The sequence below is a fragment of the Thermobia domestica genome, chromosome 6, assembly GCF_964235325.1.
Source record: "Thermobia domestica chromosome 6, izTheDome1.hap1.1, whole genome shotgun sequence".
Lineage (NCBI taxonomy): Eukaryota > Metazoa > Arthropoda > Insecta > Zygentoma > Lepismatidae > Thermobia > Thermobia domestica.
This window is the reverse complement of record NC_137459.1, coordinates 158,478,136-158,490,698: the sequence shown is the minus strand read 5'-3', so window position 1 is coordinate 158,490,698 and position 12,563 is coordinate 158,478,136. Positions and strand designations below refer to the sequence as shown.

The following is a 12,563-nucleotide window of genomic DNA, read 5'->3' as shown; positions in this document are numbered from 1 at the left end:
CCCTGCATATCGTTTGTACTATTACAAATAGGAAGTTGCTAGGTGGCCAGTATGAAGGATCACGTTTCAGTGAATGACTCGTCCTGAATAAGACGTACACAAAATGGCTACTACACTTTCTGTAGAGCTCCTCCATGGCTAAGCGGTTAGGTACGCGCCTTTGGTGTTGGAGGCCCGGGTTCAATTCCCGGTGGGAGCTCATGTGGTTCGGATTCCACGTTAATCAGTAGGTCAAGGTCTCATATAGCCTCGCTGCTGGACGGGACGTTAAACTCAAAATCAACTCAACTACACTTTCTATGTGAACACTAGAATAAATGCGATCTGTTGTTTGGTTTTTGTGGTGGGCAAAAAGAACAGAACCAGTTCAAATTCAGAAGGAATTAAACAAGTGTACGGTGCAAATGTAATGACAGTACAGAATGTGCGTAAATGGTGTCAAAAATTAACGGTAGCGATTGTATAAGATAAACAAAGGAGGGGGTGTCCTCGTACCACAGCAGAGCTCTTCCATACAATTGCCGAGGGTGAATCGCCAAGTATTACTGACAAGAGTTGGAAGTAGAATTTAATCTGTCACATGGCTCAATGTGTGGGATATTGTCCAGGAACGGCTAGGGTCAGAAAAGTATGCAGCAGATGGATTCCGCAACAACTGGCAGACGACCACAAGATCAGTATAGGTGCATTCCTCTCACGTCTGTCCGCTTCAATGAGCATGACGAATATTTCCTAAGCCAATCATTATCAGGGACGAAACATGGGTACACCAGTACTGCACGGCCAGGATCTCCAACAATCAAAAACTTCAAGACATCACCCAGCACTTTCAAATTGATGGCAACGGTCTTTAGGATATCCATTGTGGCATATTTTTGTGCTCCTAATCATACAGTGAATACTGGGGTGTATCAGGCAACATTTTGATAACTGAAGAAATCTGTTCAACGAAAAAGGCCTCAACTGTTAGGCAAGACGGTGCACTTCCTTTGCGACAATGCTCGCCTGCTTACAGTTCATGCAATAGTAAGTATTTTGCAGCGGTGGGGCAGGGAAATTCTTTTGCACTCACTGTACAGTCTGGAGCTGACCCCATCCGATTTCCATCTTTTCCTCAAAATGAAAGAACATGTGTGTGAGAGACGATTCATCACATGATAATGTCAAGCATGCGCTCCAAACATGGCTTTGTGGTCAGGATCCTATTTTCTATCGCCAGGGTTTTGACAATCGGATTTACTGGTGCCTGAACAGAAAAAGACTACGTTGAAAAATAATAGAAGCATGATCTTTATTCTACATGTAGTATTTCTCTTTATACCTAGTATCAGTATATCTGACGTGGGAACCTTACTTTCTGACTTATCCTCATATAAACATACTCCGTCTATCACCCTCTAGAACAAATAGCCACGCCGCCGACGTCCCTATTTGTATCTCCCGTCCCCTTCATCAATCAGTCTATCTCCCTCTCTTAGAAGTCATATTTTCTACAGTATATATATATATATATATATATATATATATATATATATATATAACGAAACTTAGGTCTTCATATCTACTAATATCATGGTATGATTACATCTTCCGAATATTCGTTGCGTCAAAAAATTTTATTTATTTATTTATTTGTCTTATTAAATAATTTAGCAACGGTTTTTAAGTGTTCATTTTGACTATTTTTATAATTTAACAACTTAGATTATTTATTTTAAATTAGGTGTTTTTGGATAAGTGTGTTCAAATACAATAAGAGAAGGCTCTTGATGCATTAAAAAGAAAAGAAATATTGAACTACATAGGTTTTAAGTTAACAATTAGTTTATTTTAGTGGAAGTACAATTAACAGTTAATGAAGAGGATCTAGTTTTGATCCTTGGGTTGCCAATCCCACTGGACCTCCTTAAGTCACACTATGCATATCCCAAACTGCAGACGGCTCTTGGCTTCCGTAGATAGATCTTTCCAGAGCATTTTGCGTAAGTCTAGTTTTTATCATTGCAAGATTTTTCGCGAACATATGTGGAAAAAAAAAAATAAAAAAAAAGAAACGAAAAATTGCTGTTTAGTAATACTGTAATGCAAAAACAGTTAATATTTTATAAATAGGGTACAAAATCTTATAACGTCAATGGTAAAAATAATAATATTAATAATTAACAAAAGTTCAGTAGTAGTTAATTACCTAACTACTAGGATCATCAAAATTCGAGTCTTCAAATGCAACATCGATGATGATTTCAGATGTAAATATTGTTGGTAAATTTTACTTATATCGGAAATTTCTTACGTAAGTTGAATTTAAACGTCGAATTTACATAAAACTGAGACTGTCGTTAGTATGATATGTTTGATGAGTTAAAAGAGCGAAGTTTTGCTTATAACATCTGCAAATAGCAACTGAATCTGTTTCTGTTTGCGATTTATATATATAATTGCCTTAAAATCGAGAATGAAATTTTCTAAATTGAAATTGAAATATTTCTGTTTTGTAATTTGTGATTCACTATTGACATTTTTCAGCTGATAGTATTATGAGGAATAAAGACCGAGAGAAATTACCACATGATGAGCACTTGAATATGCTTCTGGAGGCTTTGGACAAAGTTCAACAGTTGAAACATGGTTTGGCAAGGTCAAAGAGAACTAAAGGAATTAAGTGAGTAGAAACAAGTATTTGACTATTACTACGAACCTCTTTTGTATGAGCGTTGTTGAAGTTCACGCTTGTTTAGTTGTAATTAGGGCGATCATACGTCCCGTTTTAGGGACGTGTCTCGGCCGTCTCGTCAATAGATGGAAAAAAGTTGTATTTGTCCCGTTTTATGCAAGTGTAAGAAGTAAAAAAACAAACCTAGCACCTTTACTCCTTGTAAAGGTATTAATAGTAACAAAGAAGCAAGAATTGAATTGAAATTTCCTACATTAAACATGATTTATAGTTCGCAGTACTGCGCAAAAGGCAGCAGAGGTTTTAGCAGTTACTTGTTTGTTTTTGAACTAACTTACGCACTAACCTGTTCATCATATATAATTATTTTTAAAAATCAGGAACCTGTCCCGTTTTCAGCTAAAATTTTTATAGTCACCCTAGTTGTAACTGTACTCAGAGCTTAAAATGTATTGTTTCCTTTTATGATGGCTATAATTAGAACTGTTGTATCTGCATGTCAGACACAATTAGAACTAAAGGTTTTTTGAATTTATTTATATATTTTTGCAGTCTTCACTTTACACAAAAACTATAATACCCAGTGTCATAGAAATCATATAACGTTATAACAAATAGATTCAATACTTCGAATGCACTGAAGCCTGATGTTTTAAGTTTGAACATAATATTCGTATTTCTCATTTCAACCTGAAATTATTCGTCATGTTAAGAAGTTAGCAAGTATTCGGTAAAGAATTGTTCTCATAATATATATATAAATCTTAAGTCCGTATTAAATATGAAGTTCAAGAATGAAGTGATTAATTGTTTTATAATGCTTACTATGACTTTGTAACACAAAAGATTTTAAGAATATGTTGCATACCTTGTCATTTAACTTTCAATATGTATTTTTACGCTTCTGCTATAACTATTAAAACGATTTAGCATCACTTCTACTGCTTTGAAAAATTTAAATTAGCTGGGTATGCCAGTTAGATATAAATTAATTATCTATATAGCGTATGGAAGCCATATGTTCATCGCTGTAGAAATAATGGTCCATTAATGGATCCTATCCAATGTCAAATCGATCCGTCTTATTTTACTTTTTAAAATGTAATATTATCATCACTTTTTTTTTTTTTTTTTCAACAATTACGCGTTGTGTTTGTAGTTTAACGAAATGGAATTTTCTTTATGGATAGCTTCTGAGCAGGATACGTTAAAGGTTTCCGATTTCTGTGAATTGTAATTCTAAGTTTAAAATAGTAAAATAATAGTATTAATGTTTATTTGGCAGTTCATAGTTCAGAAGAAGGTAGTTTGGCAAAACATGACGATTTGATACATACTTCGTACAAAATTGTGTATTTTTCGGTTGAAACCCAGCATTTCCATAAAATTGTCCAAGTTATTAATTATAGCGTTAGAAGGAGTATGTCAATTGAATGTTTGTTACATTGCATTTCACTTCTTTTTTTGAATAGGCTTGAAATTACTAAGCTACGAAGAAAAATGGCATTGGAAGCTAGTGAGCAAACAAACTCTAGAGAGACAGACGAAGCAAGTGAAACACAACCGGAAGATGGAGCAAAGCAAAGCAGTGCTATTGCGGAACAATGCGGTGAAATTGAAGGTGGAAGTGATGACTCAGGTATGTAGTAATTTTAGAGCACAAAGGTTAATGTTTGAATAATAGTTTGCACGTGGGCCCGTATTCGACTCCCGGTAGGAGAGTACTAAAAATTTACTTTTACAATTATACACTTTCATTAATCATCTGTGTCCTTTAGCCTAAATGACATATAACCCAGTCATGTTAGACAGTTTGGGCTGAACCTTGCAAAAAAAATAGGTATATTTGTTTTATTTGATGCCCTGAACAACATATCAAAAGTCTCCAACTTTCCTCTGTCCACGTCATATATTTCCTGGAGATTCAGTGCATGGAACGCTGGAGAAACGCAAGTTACCACTGAAATGCTCTTTACATGCCAATTGCTGGCCGCACGGAGCTTAAATTAGATTCAAATGAAATAGAAACGTATAGACTTAAGATTTAGTTAAATATTCTTATTTGCACTTCATACAGTGCCACAGCAAACGATCAAAGTTACCAACGTTAAAATGAAAACACTGTTATTTCGTTATCTCGCTCTGGAAGCTTCAGTATCGTAGATATTGCAAAAACAGTTGGTATAAAAGAATTTCTGCACAACTTCAGCTTTCCGTCGATACGTATTTTGTGTATGTGAGACCAATAGTCACAGAGCCACATGTCTTACGGGTGCTTAATTTGAAAAGGATTTATAAAAAATGCTGTGTCGTCAACGAGAATTTCTTGGGATGTTTCTCATAGGTAGATCGGGTTTTGGGACCGGACGACACCCGTCTGATTTTAAGTGAAATAAAAGTGAGGATTTCAAGATATTTGAAGAGAGAGTGAGTGAGTAGGTGAGGGGTGAGGGAAAGAAGGGATGAAATCTGATGTCACAATACCTGTCGTTCCATTTTCTCTGCCGGACTTCGTGATATCCTCTTGATAATCGTCCGATGTTCCGCCTGTCATTGACCGAATTACTGTTCGTTCGGCTCGTTTACTAAATCACTCTCTCCGATGTTCTCTAGCCGACTCCAAAGATTGTTCCCGACTGACTCCCGTGCTCTCCTAGACCGAATCCGTTGACAATCCTTTCGACAACTTCACGACTGACTCCAAAGATAACTCCGAAGACCGGCTCTCGTCTGACTCTGGAGACTAACTTCCCGTTTTCAGGTTGAGGAGAGTATTTAAAGACCCAAATCTACTGGTATTCTTGCTGACTCCAGACACGAGTCGATGAGATGTTTTCGTCTTAACAGGAGCTCTTGACGTCAGAGATGGTTAGATAATCGGGAAGGGAGCTCTCTCAGCTTTATTACATAAAATACACATTGACATAATACATTACATAAACATAAACAAACACTTCCACGATTTAGCAACGAAAACACAAAACTACGGAAGAGAACATTGACTGAATTCTCAGACGTAAATGAATTTCACTAGCTAAGTCTTTCGAATGACTAGCGTTCTTGATGCACACAAACAGTTTTATGTAATTAGAAAAAAAAAAAGAATAGTCTCACATCACTGATGATAAGTCTTAATAAAAATTATGTTTCTCAGGCAGTCAATAAATGAATATGTGGGCATCCAACACAAATCAATAAATAATAAATACTGGACTCTTCACACTCCTACTGCTAACCTTAGACATGCGGGTTAAAAAAAAAAATCTCGTAGCCACTATTTTGATAACTGTCTGTATATATTGAGAAAAAAATGTAGCATACTATAACAACAGACAAAAAGACAAAAGGTAAATGTCAATTTTCAGAATCTTTCGTTATATATATATATATATATATATATATATATATATATAGTAAACCCTCGTTAACACGAATTCCAAGCGACTGAAAAATCAGGAGTTCTTGTTAACCGGGGATCCAAATTTTATTATTCGAATACATTTTCTCCATATATACGCACTACAGTGTACAGACTATACATACCACTACAGTATATTATGTATGTCATAGAAAACACTAGAGATGGTATCGAGACGAGACTGAGGAGTCTCGGTCTCGGTCTCGATTTCGAAAAGCACGGCTCGGTCTCAAATTCGAGACGAGATCGAGATTGAGACTAGTTTCGGTCTCGGTACCATCCTCTGAAAAGTGAAAACACTACCTTAAGTTTATTATCCTATCTTCGAAGATTTAAAAAAAAAAAAAAAAAAAAAAAAGTTTACATTGCTACTACGTACATCAATCCTCTTTATAACATCAGTTTGCAACAACACGGAAAATTCACTTGAGGATAAAATATTTTACCTTTCAATAATACTGTAATACTGACTATAACTGTATTGCAGCTTGAAAAAATGTACTCACTGATCATTTTCTGGTGAAAAATTCCTGGATATTCCGCTGTCGCAGACGGGAACGAAAATGTCTGGTAACCTCACGGCCAACTGTGCTCATGGCTTCCGTAAAATTCGCGGTCACTTCGGATGTTGCAGCAAAACGTTCCGAAGTTTCCAAGGCGTGTAACACATTCTGGCGGGTAGGAGGAATGATATTGTCCTCCTCACTCTCTTCTGATGACATTTCTTGCACCTCAGACACAACTGCTTGTACACCAGACTCCACTGGAACACACACGGCAACCTAATCGTCAGCACTAACAAACTCTTCAAAACTAACTCCAGGGTTCGCAACATCTTGTAGAGTATTCCATTCGTCATTTAAAGTACTGTCGTTGTCACCCTCTAAATCGTCAACAGGATTAGCATCCAGGCTCCTGTAAAACAGTTCTGTTTTTGCGATGACATGGATTCCCAAGGTGCGGCGATAGCTTTCACTGCATCAAACACACTCCAAGTTGGCGTTTCCATATCCTTTTCAGCAGTGCGAATTGCAGCTCTCACAAGTTGCTTTCGATAGGACCTCTTCATAAGGGCAATGATGCTTTGATCCAAAGGCTGAAGACGACTCGTTGCATTTGGGGGAAGAAGTGAACCTTGACATTGGTTAAGATCATGTATGTTATGATCTGTACACCTATCGAATCTTCTTCAACACATCATGGTCTACTTCCTCTAGGATTTTTAGTTTTGTTCGCAGATCTATACTTGTCTGCTGCTTCTTGGCCATGACTTCTCTCGCACTTTTAAAGAATAGAAAAGCACATCTAAACACAAAACTGCACTTGTTACCGTATTCGCTCGAAAAATGTCCGCACCCACGGGGAAAAAATAGCGCCAATACTGTCCACTCCCGAAAGGTCAAGTGGTGTAAACAGCGAGCATAAGCGCCCTCCGCAAATGGAATTTCCACGCAGAAAATCAAGGTCAAGGTATAAAATTGACAACTCCGCTAGCAGGGTGGGTACCGCTAGTAACGGAAAGGTATTTATGACTGCTGTCACCAGTTTGGAGTTACAGGGGTAGAAGATGTTTTGTCTCAAGCTGTCGCCAGCTCGTCTGCCAAGCACCTGCATGTTCAGCGCTTGACGGAGGACAGAATCAACACCTGATAAGATAACCGTTTCTGGTTTTTCTCTTATTTACAAGGCAATTTTCATCTGTATAAATACTGTATGACAAAAACTGATCTGGAGTGAAATCTAAAATAAGAAAAATGATCTGGAAAAAAACAAATGATTGAAAGTTCGTGTTAAATGAAAACATTTACTGACTCAAGGGACTAAAAATTAGTTCGTAATTCGTGTTAATCGATAAAACTTCCTATAAGATAACGTACAGCGATGCCGGGACCAAAATTTTGTTCGTCCTAACCGAGTGTTCGGCTTAAGCGAGTTCGTGTTAACGAGGTTATATTGGATATATATATATATATATCACATGAAAGAAATTGAATATTGAATTGACTCTGTGCCATTTTCCAAACACTGCACATATAGACACAAAGCACTAAATGACATTCCATCTTTCCAATGTCTGTATGATGGATAAATCTGAACGTAAGCAGAATATCTGACGAAGCACGTGTAGTTGTTGTTGAGTGAACTTGAAAACCCTTAGGTCAGCAGAACTAAACGTCTTCACTGGTCAATGTTATAAAGATAAGACAATTCTGAGAATGTATGTGGCCTTGTTGTATGAAAATAATTATCAAGGTGACCACAAGTTAGCAGCACTAATCAGGCTTCCTTGAGTTCCGTCGAGTGGGAAGGAGGGGGGAAAGTGACGCTGGTGGCCATCTTGAGTAAACTGGGAACGTCCATCTTAAAGTATGCAGAGTGGGGGAAATAGTTAGATTGAATTTGTGTTAGTTATTTTTCGAAAAAGGAAAAAGAAAATCAGAATGGTTATGGAGCTGACGCATTAGCCAATAAATCAGGTGAGTAAAACTGAAGGTTGCAATATATTAAAACTGGTGGGCGAGCCCAACGCTAAATGCTGTCATGTTGAAAATTCCTTGGTTCAGGTCCATCCAAATTGCTGTACGAAGAAGAATTAGTGTCCTCTTCTTTTCTTGGAGCTGTTGGATCATCTTGGCTTAAGATCAGCTGGGTACTATGGGGGAAAAGGGGGGTAATTGTAAAAAAAAAGGGAGGGTTATGGATGTGTGTAGGACCATGAGAGGTTAGGTAATTTGAAATATTAGGATTGAAAATAGGTGTTGATTTGGTACAGGGCGATTGAAATATAACGAGGAAGAAAATTGAAATTGTACGGCAGAAGTGTGGTGGGGAAATAGAGAGAGAAAAACATGAAAAATTAATGGTGGGATAAAATGAAAACTTTCTAAGATGGCGGCAGAGCGTTGATGCCTGTTAACGCAAGGTATTATGGACTTAAAGATGGCGACGACAATGAAAGTGCAAGCAGGGCCGGCCTTACGCCGATTGGACCGATTGCTCTCAATCGGGTCTCTCGCTAGTGTCGTCTACTCTACTCTCCAGCATAATATGCCCCAGAGCAAACAAGTATGTTGTGGTCCCTATGACTAAATTTTGCTTCTAATACATGTAATTAATACAAGCCATTCAGCTCGCGGGGACCCCAATGCTTGCGGGGCCCCCGGCGAAGTGGAAATGATACCGTTAATATGGCTCGGCTACTCTCGGTTGCCAAGTACACACAACAACATATTAAAACACAGACACATCTATGGACTTCACAAGGGAGGGTATGGCCTCTCCCTAACAAGTAAATGAATTGTTTGTATTAAGTTTCTGGCCATATTTTCTGAATTAATGCTGCAGTAATTACTTTATTTTTTATTTATTTATTTATTTTTTTATTTTTTTTTTTTTTTACGTTTACAACTTCTGTTGTAAAAATAGATATTGTGTCCAGGGAATATTCTGCACACCCTTAACACTGTCCTAAATTTCCTTACACACACACACACCTGGGCGTAAAAATATTGTTTTCTTTGTGTAAAAATCAGTAGCATTATTCTGGGTGCACATCTTCTTTTATTTTGAAAACCCCACTAAGGAAAAGTTCCTGGCGTTCTTACTGATTATGTCATGTGATACTACCATGAATACCGAGATGGTATTAAACAAATCAGCCTCAGTGCTATTTCTTTGCATATCCTTTCTCTTATTATAGCTATATTAAAAATACAAAACCAGAGGACAAACTTTGACCTCTCCTGCGAAAAATTCCCTAGATGTTGATGTTTTTTTTAAATCAAGTCAGGAAAACCGAATGTATAGCTGCTAGTGCGTACTGAAAAGGTGGCTGCTTATGACGGTTTGTCTTCTAACTCGAATAATTCTATGGAAAATAAGTCATCCATCTTCCATCAGTTACCTAAGGTTTATAATCGTCTCATCACCATTTCATTTTGTCTGCAGTCGATAACAATTTCAAGCTGATTATACGTTTCATAAGTAGCTACCTACGATGTTTTCACTAGCGTACAGGTTTTCCTGACTTGAATTCCTTTCAAAAAGGCACAGCTGTTAAGAAATCTTTGAACCAGCGAATTCATATCAATGTGCATTTCAAATATAAACTTATGGAAACATAGACTTCACCATTGTATTTCTCGTAAAATTCTAGTCCAATCTGATATATTACACAACCTCCTTCCTATATATATATAAAAAAAAAAAAAAAAAAAGTCGAGCACCTTCCGGTATTGGTTAGTTTTTTTCATGCCTTTACCCGTTTTACAAATAAAGTGAAATTTTCAAACTTGATACACATTGTTATGGCTTATTCTGGTCAATCAGGTTTTTTGCCACTGCAGCCGTCTACGGACAGAAGCACTTTAAATTGTGCTTACTCTCGTTTCGTGCCATTCCACACTTCTCTGCCAAGTTTGGTCAAGAAACTAGATTTCGACATCGACGATAGGTTTACTTGTAATAGAAGAAAACTATGAAATACTAGTACAGAACCTTCTTGATAAATTACAAGGCACAAGGGTGAAGTATGTATTTTTAAATTCATTCACTTATCTGTATTTCCATTTGGGTTATTTCTCTGAAAAATTAGCTGTTATAAGAAATAAACAGGATGAGCGTTTTCACCAGAACATTTTGCAGATGGAAAAACGTTATAAAGGGAAATGGGACCCGTCCATGATGAGAGATTACTGTTAGTTCCTCCTGAAAGAGGACTCCACAGAAACGGGAATATGTTTCGAAACTCTCCTTGCCGTTAATCATTTTTCTTAATCATGCTTATAAGTAAATACGCAGGGTGTTCCGGGGATAAACACTCTGCAGATATGATATACTAATATACTAACCTTTTCAGATATGATATACTAATATTGCTAGTTGTGGATTACATATATATAATTTTATATTGAAATGCACCTTATATACAATATATTTAGTCTATTAACTTTCATGCACTATTTAAGCGCACATTTTGATTGCCGTCCATTCTGACCGCAAAATCTCTGTTAAAATTTTGAAATGAAATGAAAATGATATATCAATATATTAATAGCGGTGTCTGTGAACAAAAAACTTCAGACCCAAATTGAAAGTGACTATGTTTGTGACTCTTAATCTCCTGAACCACCCACCGATCTCGATCAAATTTTTGACGTAAATGCAGTCTGGCCTGGGAGTGTTCTTAGCTATTCGCTTTGACGGTAGAACTTAGGGAAGGGGGAGGAGGGGAATTATAAAAAAATAAATAAAACTTAATAACTCTTGAACCAAACCACCAATCTCGATCATGTTTTCAACATAGATGAAATTCGAACCTGAGAAGTTTTTTATTATTGCATTTTGATGGTAAAACTTAGGGGAGGGGGAGGAGAGGAGAGTAAATATATGAAAATGAATAAAACATAATAACTCTTGAACTACCCGAGAGATCTCGATCAAACTTTCAACATAGATAAGGTTCGAACCTGGGATGTTTTAGTCATTTTACGTTGACGGCACAATGTAGGGGAGGGGAGACATATGTAAAAAAAAAAATAAAAAAATAAAAATAAAAATGACTGTCTTTGTGGCTTCAGGGGCTACATGCACCAAATTTTCAGGAGGTAGTAGGTAACTTAATTGAAGAATATTGAAACCAAAATAAAATTTGTAGGTTACCCCTGAGCTGAGATGAGGGGATATCGTTGCGGTTACAGGATGGAAACATGTTTAAATAAAAAAAAAAAATCAATCATTCACACAACAACAGTGTCTTGTGCTTGCACAGGACGTTTGCGCGGGTTTGCTAGATTTATATATATATATATATATATATATATATATTTTCCAGGATTTGTTCTTAGGAGATGGATGATTAATGAAAGGGAGTGATTATGAAATTAAATTGTGTGTGCTCTCCCACCGGGAATCGGGCTCCAGACTATGTACACCAGAGGCGCACGCGCTAATCACTAGACCAGCAGAGAGAGCGCAATATATATATATATATATATTGGTTCTACAGACCTTGGTGAAAGTTAGTTGTAAACCTGGGGCCCCGCAAAATGTTCCCAATCGGGCCCCGCACCACCTAAGGCCGGCCCTGATGGTAAACAACGGATAAGAATATACATTTGTAAATGAGTTGAGATTTCCATGTACACCAATCATGTAGCCAAAGCGTTAATAACCGCTCCATCTAAATTACCGACTGTTTCTCCAACGTCAACTGAAGCACGTCAACATTCCTTTTCTGTTTACCGTCGGATATGACATTAGCTGGAAAATAATCTGAATGCCTCTAAATGAAGATGGGCGCTTTTAAGTGTTAATTTTTTTTTTCTTCATCCCACTTTGTTGCCATCCGGTCCCGACGAGCTCTTACACGTAATGCAATATGTTGCAACTGCAAGGGAGTCTGCAACACAAGAAGCAGGTGTGAATGCAGAACATCAGGACTCCAATGTTCAAATAAATGCGAACGATACT

General features: G+C 37.1%; 1 protein-coding gene across 2 annotated transcripts in view; it reads left to right on the top strand.

Annotated features, from left to right (window-relative positions):
- LOC145688286 (peregrin-like) overlaps nt 1–12,563 on the top strand; it is a 166,490-nt gene that overhangs the window by 110,054 nt on the left and 43,873 nt on the right. For both annotated transcript variants that reach the window (XR_014131869.1, XM_081762280.1), the window contains exons 16-17: nt 2,527–2,662; nt 4,147–4,313. Coding sequence is in view for 1 of the 2 variants with exons in the window: in XM_081762280.1 (XP_081618406.1) it covers nt 2,527–2,662; nt 4,147–4,313 (303 nt within the window). In the remaining variant the exon portion in view is untranslated. The remainder of the gene's footprint in view (nt 1–2,526; nt 2,663–4,146; nt 4,314–12,563) is intronic.